At 40.9% G+C, this 23,487-nt stretch overlaps 1 protein-coding gene across 1 annotated transcript in view; it reads right to left on the reverse strand.

Moving 5' to 3' along the window:
* The window catches only part of LOC123983449 (dynein axonemal heavy chain 9-like), a 137,072-nt gene that overhangs the window by 48,397 nt on the left and 65,188 nt on the right, over nt 1-23,487 (reverse strand). The window contains 8 exon segments of the mRNA XM_046069706.1: nt 5,680-5,913; nt 6,175-6,336; nt 10,506-10,648; nt 12,421-12,544; nt 12,873-13,035; nt 14,777-14,973; nt 15,951-16,112; nt 23,166-23,405. Of these exon segments, the coding sequence (XP_045925662.1) occupies nt 5,680-5,913; nt 6,175-6,336; nt 10,506-10,648; nt 12,421-12,544; nt 12,873-13,035; nt 14,777-14,973; nt 15,951-16,112; nt 23,166-23,405 (1,425 nt within the window).

The following is a 23,487-nucleotide window of genomic DNA, read 5'->3' on the forward strand; positions in this document are numbered from 1 at the left end:
GGGAGGAAGAAGGACAAACTAATTGGTGGGAGACATGGGTAAGATTCAATACATCTGAGCGGCTTCTGTGTTTATCTACTGCAGATGGAAATCCAAGGAAAAAAAAAGCCAACAACACATCACTGTTCCTGTCTGTCTTTATAAAACAACCCACTCCCTGCTTCTGTTAATGTAGATTACAACAATTCTTTCTTAAAGCCAGATTAGAATTGATACCACAGCAAGAGACTTTACCATTCATCCACGGGTGGGATGGCTTATGGACTCGTGGTGACTAAGTATAGCTTCATTCATGCAACAAAGAGACATCTGGTAGTGTGTGTGTTTGGGAGGGGAGTATAATGTTTCCAGTTATTATCCTTTTAAAGGGAAACTTGTCATTTTTCTTTTTCCCAAAGCAAAGAGCTGTCAGCATGCAACTGATTTTGTTCAGAGATTAGGTTGGAACGATTACATTAACACCACTCTGGTCATTTGAGAAGTAACCTTCTAAATGCTACTACTACTTTAACTACTTGCACTACGACTCGTATCACAGTACTACTAATACTACTATCATTACAACTCGTACTAATATTTTATTTTATAATAATTATTTAACTGCAAGTACTTGTGTAGTGGTTGTAATTATTAGTAACTATGACTACTAGTATTACTGGTACTACTTCTATTACAACTCTATTAGTACAGCTGCTACTAATATTATTACAACTACTATTACTACTTGTACCATTACTAGTTTTAATAATTACTTTAATATTACTAGTATTACCACTAGTACTACTACTACTGTTACAACTGCTACTACTATTGCTACTTGCCACTATTAAACTTGAAAGAAATAATGATTTGACATTTATCGTGACAATAATTGATATTTTATGATATACATTTATTTATCGTGATAACATTTTTGGCTTTATCGCCAAGCCCTATGCTACTATTACCATTCCTACAGATACCATTACTGCTGCTGGTCCTAGTACTACTAAAATTAGTATTACAAATACTACTGCTACTATTTCTGCGTACTGCTTACTGCAACAACTACTACCAACACTACTAGGCCTATGCTCATTTCTATAACTACTATTACTTTTATTAGTACTACAACTATTACTACTCATACTGCTACAATTACTAAAACTGCTACCACTATAACTACTAGTATTACTACTTGTACTACTACTAAGTTGACCAAAGGTCTGAGGCACATGTTTCTGAGACAATGAGTGGGCGAGCACTAGAGTGTACTGTATCCACACACACACGACTACTCGAGACGACAGCAGCCACAGGTAGGACACTGTCACCGCAAAATTGAAGAGGAACCCCCCTCCCCCTACACACACACACACAAACGCATCTGTTGTCCTCCTTGTTTATCATGACCACAGCAGCCTCTGGCGAGCCATGGATTCACTTGCACAGAGTGTGTTAAATAACAGCACTTCTAGTAGAGCGGCCATCAGTGTGGGTGCACTAACCAACACAGGGTGCATTAATGATTTCTTGCTGCTTTAAAGGGTGTGCTCTCTAATTAGAAGACCGCTCAATTACCATACATATGTGTCTGTGTTGGCCTATTCCTTCAGTAAACGGCCGATGGGAAACAAAAGCACAGAACCCTCTGGGGCTTTAAACACATTGATGTCACCTATATGTATAGAGTGTTTATGCATGTGTGTAATTTTGTGCAAATCGGTATGTGTGGGCGTTTATGCAAAGCATTGGAGGAGCACGATATGTAAGTGAAGTTATGTATATATGTGTGTGTGTGTGTGTGTGTGTGTGTGGTTTTACATTCACTTGCACAGTGTAGTAGACACCCTGCTTCACACACACACACACACACACACACACACACACACACACACACACACACACACACACACACACACACACACACACACACACACCTTGTCTTGCATTATTCATATAGGTCTCTTCTGCAAAGGTGTGGAGACGGTAAACGTTTGGGCAAATGGATCCAGGTGTCGATATTAAAGATGGAAACATCAAATGAAACATATAAACATTTCTCATGATAAGATAAAATAACGGACAAAAGATCAACCGGGTATTTTCTGCTTTATGTATGCATACCATTACCACTAACCACTACCATGATTACTACTACTAATACAACTAATTTACTACTACTTTATTACTAATAATACTACTACTACACTACAGTGACTATTACTGCTTATTATTCTCTTACAACTACTACTATTACGGTACTATTACTATTATTATTACTATTCTTCTTATTTTACACCTAATACTAATATCACTACTAATGCTACTACTCTTACTACTATTACTACTCCACCTACTACTATAATTTATAATACTTCAACTACTATATTACTAATGCTACTACTATTATTTCTACTACAACTACTACTACTACGACTGTAACTACTAATACTCTTAATAATAATTTTCAAGTGTTTTCCAGTAAAGGGGAAATACATTACAATAACCTGATACCATAAAAGCAACAGCATAAAAGTAAAAAGACTAAATACAGAGAGATAATTGAGAAAAAAAGAGAATGTTACAATAGTTACGATAACATGGCATAGGTGTGTTATACAAACAACAAGATCTCTTTTAGTCAGACAGGACAGAGATTCTCTAAAAATTTAATTTGAGGGAGGACTTAAAAATAGTGGCAGCAGACTGAATACTTAATGGATGTTTGTTCCAAAGCTTTCGTGGCAGTACAGCAAAAACAAATCACCCCTGTGGAACAGCTAAAAGCTAACTTCACTGATTCACCGATGAAGTCCGGGGACCGGTCATGTAAACCTTTGTATGTAATTTGTGCATTTTTTAAATGGATTGCTAAAGAACCTCACTGCTAGTGCAAAGATGGTGAGACAGGAAGATGTGAAGCATTCGGTCTTCATCAGCATCCTGGTTACAGCTCAAGTGTTAAGGGAGGGACGCAAGGGATAATAATAATAATAATATAATAGTAAAAAGAATGTATGATTTTCTTGCTATTAAAGGACAATAATACTTCAATATGTAGAGATGTAGAAACAGCTAATATATATAATCTACATGTTTCATCCCAAAACAAGATGTCAAACATTAGATTACCAGCTGACTCTTACAGTGAAAATTGCAGTTATTTTTAACTTCGTTGCCATTACTTTTCATTCTGGGCAAGTAATAGAAACCAATTTACACCTGGGCTGTCAGGTGAAGGGCATTCATTACCTGGTATGATAGGAAACCGGCAGTACTCAGGGTCCCAGCAACCCACTGTGGAACCACTGTGTGACTGAAACCAAGGAAACTTGAGTCTTATTCCCATTATTGTTTGCAATCAACTCCTTTGTTGAGGTTCGGGAAACATGGATGGCAATTACTTCTCTAGTGAGTACACATGCTAATTATCAACCCAGAGTTTCACACATGAAAAGAAACTGGTGTGAAGCCAGTTGGGTTTGCCAGCAAGTGGATCCCTGTGCAGTTAGCAAAAATAGACAGGGCTAATGCATGTGTTTACTTTTGGTTAAACTCAAAGACAAGCTTCTGAAATGATTTATGTCAAATTGAAGGTCATTTGGCAAGCTTTAAGCTGCTTGCCCTGATATACGTACATTGTTTCAACGGAACCCCATTCCAAAAATCTCTACAACAGAGGAGGCTAGCGCAGAGTTATTACATATGTTTACAAATTATAAGATAACATTTAGTATTGAGCAAGAACCATCTGTCTGGCCATTTTAAAGGCCGTGTCTTTACCTTGTAGTCAGGAGCCCACATGAAGCCACTTGAAATGTGAAAGTACAATATACTGAATTTTTTTTTTTTCAGATAATTTTAAATTAAGTTTTGGACTTAGCTTTAAGGTTAATATACAATCTCCCTACATGCTCTTGAAAATAGAACATAGGTATGCCATGGTCAAACAATCTGACAAGAGGTCCAACTAGTATCTGTTTTGGAGCATTTTAAGGAACTTTAATTCATATGGGTTTAAAATGTGTAATCACCCTTCAAATATCTATTTCAGCCTCTTAAAGTTGAAATCGGATTTTAACCAGAAAAGCTACTAAATAGACCCTGTTGTCAGATAATAATCTGCCATGTCTGGGGTCGTTGTATTTTTAAACCAACACAGATGAGAAGTGCTGGAGAAAAAAAAGGAAATCCTACCATTTACAACCCCACTGCAAACTCCAGAGTTGCTACTAAATTAACCTTGTGGTGAGTTCATTTTGTCAACTGCTGTTTCCAGGGTCAAGGAGGAACTTTTAAGACCAGCCCTTCAACAGCTAATGAATGATAAATGATAATAATAAATAAATAAATAAGAAAGAACAATGCAATGGGTTGAGATGTTGTGTATGATAATGTTTTGGGAATGTTTTTGTATGAGACCTAGGGCAAAGAGAAATATATCGTCACCGGGGCTTAACACCCGGCAACCCGCCAAATGCGGGTGGATTTTGGCTGTGGCGGGTAACGCAGTCATTCCCACTAGCCACTTTGGCGTGTTGAAAAATTGTAGTCTTGTCAAAAGGCATATAACAACAAAACAAATTGCAATGTGACACTATGACACTACAACTCCCATGAGTACTACCAGCACATACTGTCTGCTCATTCAGTCAGGAGCACCGGGAGATTTCCCGTCGGACTGAGGGCTGTCTGGGCCTGCCGTTAATTATCAACTTAACCGGCATCAGCGATGACAAAGTAAGCTTTTTAATAGCAGGAGAATCCACACAACAGGCATCCACTGAAAGACAATCTAAAAGTTGAATCTGTCACAGGGCAGCCACAGTCCCTTAGACCTGTAGACCGTCGGCCTCCCGTCTGCTTTTAACCTGATGGTGTGCTCTCTACATCACACGCGACTGGTGGCATGCACACACACATCAACACAGGGTTCAGTCAGTGAGTGAGTGTGCGTGGCTGAGCAGTGTGGAGAAAAAATGCACAGGAGAACGACAGAAAGCAAATAGGCAGAGCTGAGGCAGAGAAAAGTCGGGAGGAAAGTGCCATGAAATGCTGTAAAATGACAGAGATCTTCATGATTAAGGGACATGGTGGTGTTTATAAATGAAAATAGCATAGACTACTAGCAGGGCTGCCCTCAAATTACATCATATCGTCATATCACAACTACCTTTCCAGAGTTGGTTCTATGTTTTGATAAAAGTTGTCATGCCATGTATGAAAGCAGAAGATGGGTCTGTAAGACCTGAATACTTGTTTTGTACCTCTAGTTACTCAGAGCTACTGCAGAGCTTCATGATGATTAACATAAATCCAGTCAGAGCTCTAAGGAAATGCAGATGCAAAACAAACAATCCAAAAGTGCACAAAAATGATATAGGCCTACATGAAATTTTTAATCCTATTGACTTAATAGTGGATTTTTTAATCTTTGCTCTTTGTTTCTAATGCACATCATTTTTCTGAGTTCCAAATCCACCTACCTCAAGTCATAACTCCTGCACAAAATACTTATACTTATTTCTAAGTTACTTATTTCCAGCATCCTTTGCACTATGCTTCATCGCACTGTGTACCTGTGTACATGTGTACATGTATCCACGTATATGTACCTGTATATCACATCCTCCTCCGACTAGTGAGAAAAAAAGCCCTGATCGTCACAGGTTTTAAATGGGTGCTTGTGGTCAGTACCTGAGTGGAGGTGCTGTTGAGCTTCTGCAGGCCGTTCTCCAGCCGCTCCATCTTGGTGGTGAGGTCTTTACTCTTCTGGCCCAGCAGACTGCGATACAGTTTGATCTGCTCCAGGAAGGACTTGGGCGTGGTGTAATTGTAGCGCCGCTCGTTGGCCAGGTACTCCTTGGACGTCTGATTGACACTCATGTGGACGTATGCCATGAATTTACTGACTGACTCCTTCACTTGAGGCTGCGAGATAGCAAATCACAGAACTGGTTACTTCACATTAAAGGAACACGACTGTGCAGTTTTAGCTGGAAAACAACATTTCCTCAGGCTCAAGCTGTGAATTTAATTTTCGGCGTCTCCCGTCTGCTCTTGAAATTAATATCACGTTCATTGTGTCACGGTGCCTGACATTTGAAATTATATTTTCAGTATGTGAACATCATTTCTGTGGGTGGCTTCATCCCTATGTGTATTGTATATTGAAGTATGAGCTGTTCTCACTTCAATATTCTCCACCTCCTGGAGGAACCTGAAGCTGACCGACTCCAGCGCCTCCTGTGGCCACTCGTGGAACCAGTCGATCGCTGTGCAGTTCACCACTGCTGGGAACTTCCTGCTCCGAACCCTCAGTTTACTACCCACTGGAGAGAAACACAGAGCCACCTGCAGTACAAGCACACACACAGACACACACCAAGGTCAAACAGAAGTGAGTGGGAAGTCTGTTACAGCAGCGAGATCATAGTCATTGTCTTTCTGTCTGAGTACAGCTAGAGCCACAGTCAGACTGAGAAAAGAAAGGCAGGGAATTCCTCCTCCAGCACTTCTTCATGGTCAAGAGCGGGAATGAAGAACTGTGAATTAATTCTTTGTAGCCACATCATTAAGCAAATAAAGCCTCCAGCAAGCATGTGAATTAAAAGAGTGTGTTGGGCTGTGGGCTACGTCAGACTGATTTTCACTGTTGGAGACTAACAGCTGGCTTGTTGAGAAGCTCAGCCAGATGCTCGATACCATTAGACTGAAGAAACAAACATGCAGAAGGCACACCCACAGACACTACTGATGATAATCAACTCTGGAGAAAGAGATAGCTGCATGCATATTTTACATTCCCTGTGACATTTGCTTTACACACTGCTTTCATCCAGAGGAACACTCCATTGAACAAGCCTTTTCTTTGTTTTTAAATTTGTTTTTGAATAAAAATGAGAAAACTCACGCTCTCATTTATCGCTGGAATATTTATTAATTTATGACATTTCTCTCTGTACCACTGTCTGTATGATTGTCACGACTTCCTTGCCCTGAGGCCTGCAGTGACACGTGGTATGAGAGTGAGTGAGTTTGTTACTTTTTTCCTTTTGTGTAAAAAGGTGTGCTTGGTGGGTTTTGTTTTTGTTTGTCTGTTTGTGTTCTCTTTCTCTCTGTCTCCCTCTCGCTGTGTCTCTCTCCGTTCCCCTTTAGTGAGGAGCTGTGGGACCCCTAGGCCTGTCTCATTTCTCACTTTGTACCTCCTCAATCCTCTGGGTGCATTTTGAGAATTGACATGTCCTTCAAGATGGAGTGCTGAGATCAATTTCGGGGTCACAGGAGGAGGATCGAGGAGGTGAGGAGTTACAAATTAGGGTAATGAGGCCCTCTATCTTTGCTGGTTTGGCGCTTTCACTCACCTGCCTTCTCTCTGCAATCTGCACACCTGACCCGCATCCTGTGAGTCAGCTCCAGCTCATAAGCACTGACTTTACAACCAGTTCCAGCCAGATAGTTAAGTCAAACTCAGTATGTCTAGTGTCAACATCCAGCTCTGTGCCTGTTTTGAGAATAGGAATCTTACCATTTTCCTGTTTGCTCTGTTGCCTGACAGCCCTCTAACCTCTGCCTCTTTAGGGCCAACTTGTAACCAGACGCTAGGGTTGGGCCGATAGACAATGCCATCGTCCATCTGCGATGGCTGATCATGACGTTGAGCCCGCAAATCTCAAATTTTCACATTATACCACCCTTTGAAAGCAGGTTTTAATGACCACGAACATTCTTATCATTGTTTTTAAGTAGCCAATGCTTTGCACCTGCCTCGGAATTCTCTTCGCCCCACACTCTGACACACTCACACACACCTACATGTCAGGTAAATACCCCGGCTTGCCTCGCCTCGCTCTGTCTCTCTCGCCCCCCTCTGCTCTATTTCCCGAGAACACACGCAAGACGACTGCTGTGTCCCTGCCTGCGGGCCCGCGCACCCGATGACATCGTCCATCCCGATGTTTCATTGTAGACATCGTCCGATGGAAATTTTGCAGACATTGCCCAACCCTACCAGACACCCTGCTCAACCTGTCAGTCAGACACTCTGCCAAACGCCACATGGTCTCCAAAAAACTCCTCCTCCCCCCAGGATCCCACCCTTACAAATTCTGTGGATTAATAAACTGCATAACAGTAGCTGCATAACTCCAGTCTGCTTTTTAGAAAAGAGAGCCCGAACGAATTATCGTTTTGCAGATATTATCGGCAGATATAACCTACTTGCAGATAAATCGGCATCGGTGTTAACAACAGCCGATTTATGACTAATAAAAAAGAAACAGAGAGTGGGATCCTTCCTTTATGTCATGAGTGTTGCGTAGTTTGCCTACCGGAGCTACGAAGAGTAGCTCCTGGTAGCTCTCACACCCAGTGTTCACGATGAGTTGGTCATTTGTCATACCAATTTAACGACTTAAATAATAATAAAAATAGCCCTCATCACTTCTCCTCTCCTGAAAACATTCATGACCAGACTTGCTAACTCTTTCTTTCTAATTCATTACTTCTAAATATTCTTTAAACATCACTTACAGCAGCTAACGCTGCACATTGCTAAATTAGCCACAAAGGTAATGCCATGTTTATCAGTGGAGGAGCGGTAAAATTAATGAGCAGTTAAACTATAATGTTTAACATATTCTAAATATATCTGCGAGCCGCTTCTCTGTAGTTACAGTCGGTGTGTCAGAAATGATTAAACCAAAGGTAACATGTTAATAAACATGAGCTGAACAAGTATCTAACACAGCTTCCTGCCAAACAAAGTTATCTAGCTCCTCTTTCAAATGTGAAACATTAGAGTGAAATATCAAAGTTGCAGGTCCTCCTTGTAGACAGGTATGTAGTATTAAATTAATTCAACAGCAGCGTTTTCTCTGTGTCATAGACGGCATGTTTTAGAGCCAGCTGGTGGTTAGGAAATGGTTTCTCGTAGCTTTGAATAGAATTAACAGTGCTGATAAAGGTGATTAACTAGATGTGAATATATTACATAGTAGAAAGTAGTCATTGTGGCAGATTGATATATAAGGTAATAACTATTGCATGACAACAAATATATATATATATATTTTTTTTTTCATAGTAGGAGAGGCCTGTTTATCATTATTACTATAGCAATGACATGATATTTGATATATGGTCTTATTATTATTATTATTATTATTATTATGTTAGTAGTATTAGTACATAGGTATTTTTAATAGTTTCTTTTTTTGCTGGCCCCCACAATACACTATTTACTTTAATGTTCATTAGTATTAGTACTCTATAATTTAAAATAAATTAGATAATTTATAGTAATTTTACTTATTTATCAAAACTTTAACATATTTTGCTGTACTTTTGCTCAAAAGTACTACTTCTAACAATAAAAATGTTTATTTTTATACTGCATTATGTCATGGTATCTTGGTATGTTCTCAACATAACAAATGTTAGGAGTTATCTTTGTTTATGTTGTGCGTTTCTTAAAATAAGGGTAAATATCAGCATATTGGATTTTAAAATCCTCAAATATCGAAATCGGCATAAGACTTAAAAATTCCATACTGGTCACGCTCTAGTAAATGCAGTGTACAGATTCCTGAAAAATACCAATAAGTGGTGAGCAGTCAGAACAGGTTTTAGAGGCCTAAAGATGTGAAACTATGCAGTATTTCTTGAGGAAAAAAGCAAAGATCTGAAAATAGTCCAAAAATCTTTTAAATATTTCTTAACCAGTCAGTTTGCACTGGTCTAAACCAAATTCTATTCCGATGTCTGATTGTAATAATGATTTGATATTTTGTGTCAGGATTTAAACTGATGCTCAACATGCAGAGTTACATGCAGAGACACACCCTCAGCAAATTTCACGGAAATATTCTGAATCATATTACCAGCATTTTTGGGAAGGTGTCCTCTCCATCCAGACAGACAATTTGAGAGACAGAGAGCCAAATAGTTAGAAATCCACTCTTTACAAGCCCATGCCCATGGGATTGCCTTCCCCATTTATTCACTCTCCAACCCAGGGAGCTGGGAGCGATGCGGTGGTGGGGTGCTGCACACTGTTATAATGACAGGATAAGCAAAACCCTGGAATCCCTCTCTCCCCAGGGGAAACAAAGAGGCTACATGTTGGTGAAATTAACTGCAGCTAAACGGCGGCTTTTCTGCTCATGTTGGTGATTTATAATGACGTCCACTGCCTCTAGAAGCATTCAAGTTCATCTAAAAATGTCAGGAAAGAAAATTGTCTGGGGAAAGGCTTCATCATAAAGCCAGATGTTTATCCAAGTGTGTTTTTTTTCATTGTAGAATGGTAAATTAGAGTGTGAGGCGGCATGCTATTGCTATATTAAGAGATGATGGAGATCAAATACAGACCCAGTTCTATGAGAGAGATTAATGGCAAACTTCCCCCCTAAGGAGAACCACTGAGAACAACTTTTTCTTGATGATTAGCAGTGAAATGCAGAGTTACAAAGAACACAAACAACTCTTTGTCCTGCGCTTGTCTGACTATCTGACTGGTTCACCTTGAGCTGTCTGCGAACCCGGTCGATGAAGAACTTCCAGCAGTTTTCCCTTGTATCCATCAATCCCGAGCCACGGACCTCTGGCCTCAAGCTGCCAATGATGTTTTCCACCTCGTCGTCTGGGAACAGGTCAGGAATCTCTCCTTGAATGAATAAAATCACCCACATTACCACTGGGAAGCTGTCATTCTGTTGTTTTTTTCTGTAAGAAACCTAAACTTGTACAAGAACTCTCTAGAACTTTCTTATCTTGTCAGGATCAGAACTGACGCTGAGACTCTAATATCAAATCTAGGTGTGTTAACAGAGGTGACGGCAGCAGGAGTTCACACAGAGTTCTGATGCTAATGCAGAGATCTGATTTAAATCACAGTCTCACAGGGGCAAAGATGAGCAGCGTGAGGAATGTGTATATCGTCACATTTTATATACAGCACCTATATATACATATATATTTACACACATATATATATATATGTATATATATATATTTACACATATATATATAAATATCTACCCTGATTGAAGTTCAGATTAAGATTATTTCAAAACCTTTTGAAAAGCATTTGATTGTGTGGCCCAGGTGCTCCAGGGATGTCTGCCCAGCACAAATGCCCCTCTCGTTAGCTCAAGACCTGCTATGGCGTAAAGCAAAAGATTATCATGTAACTGTAACCTAGCCCGATAACCTGACTTAAATGGCATTTTGTTTCACTCTATTATTCAGTCAGACATTTATTGAAGCTAACGTTTTCTTTGGGCAGGGGTGGTATCTGCCCCACCAGCGACACTGATGCTGCTGAAGCAGTTGCTAGGAGCAGTTAACTTAACGCCACAGTTGTGGCCAAATAAATCTTTGCAGATTATAGTGTAACCAGGCATGACATTTAGCCTACGTGATCATAGCCAAAGCCTGTTGTTGTCGATGGAATATGTGTTTGGTAGGCCTGTGTCTAATATCCTTGTTTATATTTGGAAAACGAAATGAAGACTATAATTAACATGACTTACTGATTAGTTATATATAAAATAAAGACAAGATCTCTTTTGCAGTTATCCTTATGACTCCACATTATTTAACTTGCTGTGTACCAACCAATCCAGTCCTTTTTACCTGTTGAAATACCTTTAAATGGCCAATACAAACCATGTGATGCAGTATTCCACCTGCCAGAAAGTGACATATTGACTGAAAGGTAGATTCTGCCTCAAAATGACTCAGAAGAGTTATATTTGACAGATTATAAAACCAAAGTTGTCCCCCTTTTTTTTCATTTATAATAACATTCTATTTTTTAATGACATACTGTCTACTAAACCAAAAATATCCGAATGTTTTTCATTTCAGAAATCTGGTCACCTTAAGTTACACAGCAATATCTATAAAGTTTGCTAAAATTAGCCACTATAAGCTACTGGTCATACAACAACCAAGTTAAGCGGTAGCAGCAAAACCAGAGTGTATTGAATTCATTAAGTGTACATTTTATTCCTTAAGAATTCAACTTGTTTATTTGTGAGAAAAAATTTTAAGTTCATCGTCTTTAAATCTGAAATTGGAAGTTGTTGTTGTTGTTGTTGTCGCGTTGGCATATGCCATGCTTTTTAGTTCCATAGCCTATGACATTACATAGTACATGATTTTATGGCATAGTAACTGCCAAATGATTGCAATGCCAACATTAAATACATTTTATATTCATTGTTGATTGTGCTATAGGTTAGCACCCTTCAAATGTTTAGTATAAATCAAGATGTGAATCTCAGCCTTGCTTGCATTTCTTCACAATGATGTGTTGCAGCTGATGAGTAATGCTGCAGAAATAGCACCACAGTAATTTGTTGCTGTGGCAAAGCAAAAGCATTTCTCTCTTGCAAAACACGACACGCAGTAATTAGCAATGCCTGCTGTTACCCGATGCCAACAGATCGTTGACCAGAACGAGGAACTTCTCGTCTGCCACTTGGGCGTCAGTCATTAGGAGCACGGTGCCAATATTCTTCACGCCAGCTTTGATGTAGAGGGACGCCAGGTCACTCTGGGTGACAGGGAGAGAGAAAGAGATGGAGTGGGAGAGTGACGCACATAATGAGATTGGGCTGTGAGAGGGCTAAAGCTTTGTTACTTTTTCAGTGATACATGCCTGAGACTTAAATCAATGTGAGGATACTGAGTGGATTACAAGTATCGTGTTTACATACTGTAGGGATTATGTCCACATTTCACTCAGATACACCTCCGCGTTTAAATTTAAACCTCACCTGACTGTAAGAAACTTTTATAATACTTAATATGAGACTAATTGAGTTGTTTAGATGGATGTTTTGCAGTGTGGTGTGGTCTTTGCTCTGTAATCCTCCTTATACCTTGAGGTCAGCGATACTGTAGCCTTTTCTCAAGGTGATCTGGAAAACCTCCAGACTGGAGATGAAGGCAGCTAGTCGGGTCAGACTCTGCTTGCCGCTGCCGCCCACTCCGACCAGCAGCGCATTACCCCTTGGAGACTCCAGGATTCGGTTTATACGGCAGCTACATGTGGAGGTGTAGACAGTCGGGGGAAGGAAAGGTGTGAGGGAGGAATCAGCGGAAGGGTGAGATTAAAAGGTAGGGGGAGGCAAGCTGGATAAAGACAATTTCTGACTCATAAGATAAACAGCAAAAGACAAACAAACAGGCAGCTTCTGTCTCCTCTCTCTGTTTTAATACTGTCCGTCAGTGCTCCTGAAACTCTTTATGCCTTCAGTAAAACAAAGGCATAGACATGGACATGTGTCTATGTTTCAAAAAAATAAATTTCATTTGAATTTTTGTATCTTCATTTGATGTTGTTGCCAAAAGCAAAACACCAACACATTTCAACTGACATTTCAACTGCTGTCACTACCTAAAACTGATACTGAAATTTCATCACACACCTCAGCTCAACTTGAACCTCTTACTCTTCTGATGTCAGTTCACCTTCCTTCATCGCTTACACTCCAACTGACATCAGTCAACTTGGCATTTCAGTTGCTTTCATGGCTTACAAATCAGCTGACAGTTCAAGTCTTCAAATGACAATTCCATTACTTTCACCACTTACTTTACGTTGCAAACACCTTAAACTTCTCTAGTGAGTCAACTGAAATTTTTGTTGCTTTCATCGTTTACAGTTCAGCTGACATTTCAACTTTCATCTTGCGGTTTAGCAGCATAAAATTCCCCTGCAGCCCAAAAAGCATTTTTCCCATGGGCCACATTATAAAAGACACATGTGTAAAACTGCTGACAGGACACCACAAATTGCAAACAAGGTCAATTATGAATCCTTCTAATATGAATTTTTGATCCATGGAGGCTTTAAATTTGTAAAACTTTCCTCGAGCCGAGAAAAGCGATTTGAAAATCGGTTACATCATCACATTAAAAAGGCAGGTGAGGCCAGTGGGAGATACTACTGCGCATATATATTTAATGTCTTTCTTTCTTTCTTCATTTTAAAAAAAGGCTTAGTAATTTCCTAAAACACTCGGCAGATTTTAGCCAACATTACTCAGACAGGTTTAACTAGTGTCTTTATTGGGGACTATTTTCAGCTGTGGAATAATACACATTTAGAGCACTACAGCCCAAGACGATGTATGACAAATTGACTAAAAATAAACTACAGTGCAACAGTGTGGCTAACTGATTTGTTTCAGTATCAATTATGATTATGGTCAATTATTTGCGTGTATCCTTCATAAACGTACAGAGATGAGAGAAAGAACTCTGAGCTGAAGACGAACACACAGTCAAAATCCCACAGATATGCTTGATGCTACGGTTGCTAGCTAGCTTAGAGCTAACATCTGTAAAGTGTGTTTTTAGGAGGAATGAACCCAAACCGTCTGAACATACCTTGAATTTTAGGAAACTGTGTCTAAACTGATGCTTGTCTTGAGTTTGAATATTGCACTAAGGTCATTTTTTCAACTTTAAACCTACTTAAGGATAATTAAAGAAAGAAACTGGATATTAGGGTTCAATGGGTTTTTTTTACATTTTGAGACTGAAGCAAAACCTAACCTCCCTTTTGCATTTTTGTTAGGCTGTCGTGATGTTTGCTGCATGACTTTTTACTGATTTGCTTTTGACAGTCTGTTAAATTGAACTGCAAATCCTAAAATACCTGGGAAGCCAGTTGATTTCCTTGTCAGACAATAAAGGAACTGACAAAAACACTTTCTTTAATCTTACTATACTCCCCCCACACAGTCCCTGAGGTTCCAAAACTTCCAAAACCACTCACATGTGAGCCATGGCGTCCTCAAACAGCACCAAGTTTAGTGTGGCATTGACCTCATTGTAGCTGTCCAGCACCTCCAGCAGGGTTTTATTGAGGCTGCTCCAGGACTCTGCAGCCATGTACCTGGCCTCCCCCAGCCCACGGGCAAAGTGGCAGTAAAGGTTCATCTCCCTGGTCTGCTCCAGAGTCTCCTCCATGTCCTCAGGGAGGGACGCACACACACACACACACACACACACACACACACACACACACACACATATATTGCAGTGGTAAACATACAGACCCACACACTGCCCCTGTCAGCATAACATTAGTGTTAAGCTTAAACAGTCTGGACAGGGACACAGCTGAATATCACAGCTGCGCAGAGGGTGACCTAGTTCATTTTCACCCTGGCAACTGTTGGGCCCCCGAATATTTCACTGGAGAGATTTTGTGTGTCTCTTAGGGATGCTTGTTTTCTCTGCTAACTTCCACTGGCATAAAGCTGCAGTAGGTGTGATGAATGGGGGGGGGGTTAGTATTTTTTTTTTTTACAAATTCATCTCTATATTTTGTTCCGGTGCACTCTTCATTGTCATAGTATCAAGTGCACTTCCTTACAGTGCAACGGTCTCTAAAGACTTTCTTGTTTGCGTGTAAAAATAGCAAGAAAACATGCTGCATATTGCTCTGTGGCACAGGGGCAAATTGTCCTAAGTTTACAGAGGGTGCCAATTTTCTAATATATTCTGGAGTGGGTGGTATTATTCTCTCTCCTTTCCCTTCTCTTTCTGTGGGTGTGTGTACACATATACTTGTCAGGTTCTTCATTGTGGCATGTCTAGTGTGCATGCGATAGAGCCAGAGAGGGTAGTGAGGGGAGCAGTGGACAGAAAACCATTAAAATGTTTTCCAATTTGCCGGGCTGACAGCGCAGACCCTGACAGCCAGACCCCCATACCACACTGATTAATATTCTCTCCAACCCTCTCTTGGCACTTACCCCTCACACCCCGCCCCCAACATTCCTTTTTCTCCTCTCCTCTTTCTCCTCGCTGTGTTGGCCACTGATGTCCAGGTCCAGACACAGAGCAGGCAGGCTAATGATTTCCCCTCAACCTCACCCCCCCTCCCCCAAATCCTCCAGCCTCCTCTTCTTGTCTTCCTCCGCTGAACTTTGTAAAACTCTCACCTCGTAGAACTTTTTCACTGTGTCCGCCTGCAGCCTATCAAAGAACTGGAAGTCCTGCTCCTCCACCAGCTTGTCTCTGTAGACCCGGTTGGACTCGTGCAGGTAGATTTTCAGCAGGTCTGGGGGGGCTTTCAGACACTCGCCAGTGCAAAAGAGAATGCCCTGGGCAGAGAGAGAAGAGGGGAAGGCTTAGAGTTTTATTCCAGAGGCTGATTTGGCCCATTTACACCACAACAAGGAGGGAAATACAGCACAGTCACTGTGGGTAAATCAATAGATATTGAGTGGGCACGCTGTTAGTAGGTGTGTCAGAGAAACTCAGAAAATAATGGCAGTGCTTTTCTTTCATCTCACAGTCTCAGAAGTATTGCTGCATGTGGAGATATGTTCTGTGGGCAGGTGTTGGATGGAAGAATAATGAAAAATCAAGGACAGAGTCTGATGTGACTGTAATGCTTCCAAAGAGAGTTTATTTTCACAAGTCTAAGGATAGGGTTGAAATCCCATCCTATTTACTATACAGTGTATTATATTTGCTGGTGGCTATTTAATTTGAGTGTCTGAATTCTGTACACCCCATTGCTACAATGGAACGGAAAAAGGTGTCCATGCCGTGTACAGTACTTTCTGCTAACGATCCCACAATGCAATGCATTGCATTTCATAGATGCAAAATGTTTACTGCTCACAGAGTAAACTATTAAGTGTAATATAGAGAGTTGTAAATAAGTGAATGAGGGGGTGAATTCGGACCAGACTAAATCTGTTTCTCAATCTGCGTTCATGTCTTTACTTGCGTTCTTGTGGACTTGTGAAACGTCATCAGTCGCATCCAAAGGAATGTTCCAATTCAAAAGTCTGTACTAGCCAAGTACAGTCAAATACCCGGATGTATTCTCGCTCCGCACGTTTTACCGAGCCTGCATCGGTGGTGACTTGTGTGGACTTGAGATAGCCAAGTATCCCAGAATGCATTTCTTGCCAACAAGCGGAAATGGAAGAGGAGCAGACCCAAAACTGTAAATTATAATACTACTGTTATTGTGTCACAGAATGCAGTTTTAAGAGATTTGTTTAAACTCCAAATGTGTGTTCGATTTCTCAAGACAGAGCTAATTTGAAAATTTGCGTTGTCGGAGACTTGAGGTCCCGGCCGCTAACAGGTCCGGCCGTCATCAAGTCTACTGCTGTTCTAATTGCTTTATGACGGACTGTGTGCTCCCATTCCGGGAAGTTTGTATCAAGTCCAAGCTTTAATGTACAGAAGTCTGAACTTGCCAAATTCAGTATTAAGGAACAGCCTAAGAGTCTACAGCCATGCTAGCAGCTCTGTGAGACTGAGCTTAATGCTAATGGGAGCTTGCTAACACCCTAACAATGACTATACTTACATGCTGATGTTCAGCAGGTCTTACAGTGGTCTCAAGCTGGTTCACAATGATCACCATTTTATTTTAGTGTGTTAGCATACTAACAAATTGGCACTGAATACAAACTGAAGCTAACAGGAATGTATATAATGGTCATATACAGCACATGGTCATAAACCGATGTACTGAAATTTTTCAGCGCTAGACAACAATCGACAGTTCACCAAAGTTAGTGCAATTCATCCTGAGGGGGAACTGAATGTCTGTACCAAACTTCAATATTAAACTATCAAAATATGAACTTCATGGTGGTGCTAGGTGGAAAGTCAGGTAATCTCCAAGTTAACAGGATTAATCCCCTGGGCATCATGAGTCTATGTACCAAATGTTGTGCCAATTAATTTGGGAGAATACTTTATAAGTGAAAATTTTGACCTGCTGGTAAGGCAAGGGATTAACCAAGTCCTTAAAATTCATCCTCTGGGCACCATGAATGCCTGTACCAAACGTTATGGTAATCTTTTCTTTAGTTGTTGAGACACTTTACCTAAAGGAAAAATGTCACCCTCATGGCGGTGCAAGAGGAAAAGCCAGGGCCGCACCATGGGAATCATTTGCATTCATCCTCTGGGGAACACGAATGTCTTCACAAAATGTCATGGCAATCCAACAGTATTTCAGTCTGGACCAAAGTGGTCCGAACTCCACGGAGCCACAGCTTGCAAATAGAAATGTTTTTTCTGTTTGTAATTTATCCTCTGTTTAAAAAAAGTAGAAATTAAAACAGAAAATCATGACAATGAGCAGATGAGTGTTTAGTGGATGATTGATGATTAATGTGTCTCTAGAGGGGTCTGTGTGACGTGTTGGTTTTCCCACTGGGCAACACATGATGCAATCAGGCGGAACAAGGCACAATCTAGATGCCTCACATAACAGGTGCCGTATAGGATGAGGAAGGGGACAAAGTGGCGCCGAGGCACAGTTTGTTCCCCTCTGCGCACTGTCACCCAGGAGGCAGAGGCAAAGGCAAGCAGATGTTGTGTGTTTCCAGCCCCAGAACTTATTCTAATCAACAGAATCATCTCCGGGGGTAAAGCCAGCTGAATCTGATCTGCCTTCATATCTGAGCCCGCTGAATGTGACAATTGGCTGCTAAATCCACTGTGTAATGGTGCAGATGGGAGGTGTGCCTGTGTGTGTGTGAGTGTGTGGATATGTGCATGGATGTGTGTACTGACGATTCAAACCTGAGCCAGAATTATCTCTGCGGCTCTACAAAAGTCAAGATGTTTTCCACAAATGTGAATGATTTAATCCTTTGACTTTTAATAGATCTGTCTTTTTCTACTGCATTTCATTGCTTAATGGTGTCAATAATGACACCTGCATTTATTGTGTAACATATAGCAACTCTATATGACTTGATTGTTGAAATCGCAGGCTTAGCTGTTGGTTGTATCAATCGAACAAACAGCAAGGTTCAAACTGAGAAGGAGAGAGAACTTTGTTTTCCTTCTATCCAGCCGACTTTGGCAGACTATCTCATCCTCTCTGTCCCTGATCTTTCATCGCTTTGTTCAACTGAGAGGAGAGGGATTAGAGAGTTCTGGGTCTGGGCATGTATCTGTCTGTTGGTCGGTCTGTCGCGCTGTCTGCAGCGGGCGTGCTTTCCTCATAGCCTGACAGCTGCTCTGAGACCCAAACAATGTTTCCCCTGCTAACAGATGCACCCAGCTGACTATCAATGGGATATCATGCAGACATATTGCGCAGTCAGTACAGTTCTCTCTCATGTACTCTCTTTCTTTTCTCTTTCCCTTGTCTCCATCCTCCTCTTTCGCTCCGTCCATCTTTGTTCCATCTCCTCCCTCGCCTCTTGAGCTTCGAGGAGCTCATTTAGGCTGACGTGGGGAAGACAGGCCCTCGGATATGCCCGCTGGTCATGGCAGAAAACGTACACAGGCAAACAGAGCTCTTTGACAACGCTCCCAGTCGTATGCCGAACTGTTTGTCTTGCCCTATAATTTGGCTACTGTACTTCAGTTATACCATAGTATGTCTAATTTAGCATCCACAAGGCGTAATGATCGGTCCAGTGGTTGGAGAATTTATTGAGACATGAAGGAGAAAGATTGCTTACTGTAAGAAAGTAAGTGGTAAGGGACAAAGTGGGAGAGGTAGGGAAGAGAAGGAAACTTGCTGGCATTACCTCCTATTTACTCTTCAACAAACAAAAAAACTTAACCTGAGAAGTTTGTCAGCAAATAACAGCGACAATACTCTCATAAAGATGCAACTTCGAGTGTCTGGACCCGCTTCTATTGTCACATTTAAAAACACCTTTGCGAGGAGTGCTGCAAGCTCACACAGAGTCTCTGAGCTCAGTTTTCTGGCTCATTAGAGTTGATCATAATGAGACGGTTGCCTTTGGCTACATCTCCAAGTTCCAAAGTTTTAAAAAAACAAAGTGAATCACAAAGAGACCCCCAATTATTTCAGCTGAGGCAAACATCTGAAACGTCAAGCCAGAAAACACTGAGTGACAACCATTTAGGCCTCATGCTCAAAATCAGAGGAAGCTTTTGTACTGCCTCGCCAAATACCTTCCCACTTCTGAAGGTGCAAACGCACTGAGGTACGGTGGGGGAATTACAGCTGAGGCAGAGCTGTGAGCTTCTAGGCTGCTCACTTCTTTTCCGGCTGTCCTACGTTGTTAGAGCCGGGAACTGTATAAGTTAGGCAGAGAAACTTCAAACAAGCTCCATGAGTCTTCTTCTGGCTTTCTTTCTATTTTCTTTATGGGTGGAGACAAAGCTTTGATACTGTTTCCTCTCTGTGGTTATTGGACGTCCAGTCAAGCTGTGCAGACCCCTTAACAAAACAAAGACTTTGACAAAACAGGCAGAATGGCCTCTTGAGATGGTGCGGCTTAACTACTGCTTCAAGGCAGTGATGTGTGTGTGATCAAGGGTTTGGAAGGTACCGTAATTCTTAGTGTCATCAGGGCTTGAGCTTTGGGGTGGTAATTATGCTTAATCTCAAAAGGCTCAGACCTGCTACAAATCATGATGGCTAAAATCCAGTACTCATACAGGAAGCTTAAAAACAACATCCTTCAAAGACACAGTGAAATGGCATCAATAAGGATTCAGAATGCATAAAACAACATGGCGGTCTAAACCCTCCTTCGATGGCAGAAAACGTTTGATATTTGACATTACCGCCTGCATTCTGCAGTGACTGGTCAAGTGTGCTGAGGTGAAAAGTAGACAGTCTGAACTTCTCTCTCATGCTCTCTTTTTTAACATTCTTCAAACAACTACTTCCGTCCCTTTATGTGTGTCCTATAGAGTGCGAATACCTTTAAAACCACAAATGTCAATGTCATGCTGCCGCTACAGGAAAGGTCAGGGGATCACCAAAGCCATTACGATTCAGAATTTGGGGGCCAATTCTTTTGCTTGTTGAGAAATTTCACTGGATAAGAGAAAACTTTGAGGTTTAACCGAAATATCTTAAACAACTGTTGGATGGATGGCAGACATTAATGTCACCGTCAGGATGAATTGGAATGAAGCTCTGGCAAAATTTCAGTCAGGAAGACCATTCTTTTGCATCCTTAGGCGGGTTGAAGAGGTAGAGCAGGTCACCCACTAAACTGAAGGTTGGCGATTAGATCCCTGACTCGTCCAGTCTGCATGTCTAAGTGTCCTCGGGCAAGATAATTAAACCCAAATTGCTCCTGAAGTCTGTGCCATCAGTGTATGCCCATGTGTGAATGATAAGTTCCTCTCTGATGTGCAGTTGGCACCTTGCATGGCAGCCATCTATTTATCAATGTATGTGGACGGTGTGAATGTGACATGTAGTGTAAAGCGCTTTGAGTGGTCAGAAGACTACAAAGGCACTATACAAGTACAGTCCATTAACCATTTAGGCTGTAGTTTATTTCTCAAACCAGCCTACCATTCACTTCTCACGCATGCTCACTCATATTTCCAGCGACAAACCTTCATTGTTAGCCTGCTGTCTTTTTAAATATGATTTTCTCTCCGCCTTTAGTACATTCCCGCTGCTTAATGTGCGCCCCGCTACCTTCCCGTTGCCGCCCAGTCATTGGAGATCCATCAGCTTCATCATTCCATCAACCTCTTCTCATCTGCCTCAGAGAGTCATCACTCACTACCACTTGTGTCTGGACTCCATGCGGGAATTTATTCTTGCTGCTGCTCAGGACAGACGCCCCTCCATTACCAAAAGTCTCCCCGTAGAGTCTAAGCGCCAAAGACTTTCTGTCAAGACTTAATCATCGCACATAATCTGTTATGATAAACGTTATCTTTACTTCATTAACTTATCTCTACTGATTGAAATAACTTTGATCCCCACCATCCACTACTGTTACATCAATTACAATTTGGGTGGATCGAGATAAGCAGTTAGTGGTGCTTTTTCTCCAACTGGGTGCCTTTAAACCACTGCAGAAGGAGACACTGCAATGAGATGACGTAAATAAATGAACAAAAACGATTTATGGCATTTGTTTCATGTAGTAATCTGAGGAAGGTTACAGTCTCCTCATCGCTCCACACCGATCTGAAGTTTTTGTCTGCCACCATCTTTTGTGTACGTCATGTATCAATTGCACTCTTATCCATGCACCAACTTTCCTACCTCAGCCAAAAGAAGGTTTTTCGGAGTGCCTTGCACAATCTTTTTTTATGCAAAATTGGAAAATGTGCATAAAAGCAGGTCAATAGAAACACAATTATTCATGCTACCATCAGTGAAACCACTTTAACACCTAAAATGTTACTCTAGCATCATTATTAGCTCAAATTCCAATATTATTTATATTAATATATACTTGTATTCTTATATAATTGTATATATTATACTATATTATAATATAGTAATGTATATACCATATTATTATAATATTGTATGATCAAATATCTGCTAAATTTATGGATTTGTCATCAGCCTCAGCTGTGTTTCATTTTTAGCGCTAATAAGCTAATTTTAGCATGCTAACACACTAAATAAAGACGGTAAACATTAGCATGTTAACACTGCCATCGCGACATTAGTTTAGTTGCATGTCCTGACTGTCTGCATGATCTGTGGTCAATCCCAGCCTGCATATTTGACAAAGCAGTACACACAGTAATTTGATCCATTGTAATATAAAAACATATTGATTAGTGCAGCTTTAAAATAGTGAATATGAAACAGTATATGACTACACCTATATATTTTGTACATCGTGTAATAACAGTATAGTAAGAACTCAGAGCTGCCGTTGGAAACTCCTAGATGGATTTTTGAAATATAGTTCCTATAGCTGAGTGGCTTAAAGCATTAATTATACAATGGAGTGTGTTAAATGAGAGAGCCTGCCCTCCATGAAACCGTGGAGGATTTTGACAGAAATATTGCCCCAAAAGCTTCTCCCTTGACAGCCTTCGCGCTCTGATATTATATTCATTTAAATACATTAAATCATCACTAACACCCGTGGAAGTGCAAATCCATTCTATTTTCTATTACACTTATTTCAGACTTATTTCTGTCTTTCAGACCCAGCTCGGAAATCAATAATAATTTAGATGAGAAATTAGTGACAGAAGCCTGGCTCTTTCCACGTGGGAAGCAGAGCCATAAAAACAGAGAGAATCAAGGCAAAATATATTATAATTTATATAACTCCTATAACGGAAAGGGTGGTGATATGAAAAAGCACACAACTTTTTTGATTTAACTTCTGACTTTCAACTGTGAAAATCTTAACCTGAGGTTGGTTTTCTAAAAGGATGTCAAAGTAGATGAATCCTTCTTTCACCTGAAATATGTTGGAGAGGTCGCGCAGGTTGAAGATGTAGTGGAACTTGACTGCGGTGGGGAGAAAGGTGGTGGCGATGCGCTGGTGCAGGGCCAGGGCTAACTGGACCAGGGTGGGGCAGCTCTTCTGCAGGGCGGCGTTGAAGCCCTCTCCTCTCAGGTGCTGGGACAGGATGGAGGTGTAGATGGTGCTCAAGGCCTCGGCTCCAGGGAATGACAGGGCAAAGACGGAGAAGTGCCGCTGTGGAAGGAGATCCAGCAGAAACAAGGCAACGGTAAACATGTTGTTCCTCACTAATGATGCAGTCAATTATCTTCCAGAC

Source organism: Micropterus dolomieu, linkage group LG14 (assembly GCF_021292245.1).
Source record: "Micropterus dolomieu isolate WLL.071019.BEF.003 ecotype Adirondacks linkage group LG14, ASM2129224v1, whole genome shotgun sequence".
NCBI lineage: Eukaryota > Metazoa > Chordata > Actinopteri > Centrarchiformes > Centrarchidae > Micropterus > Micropterus dolomieu.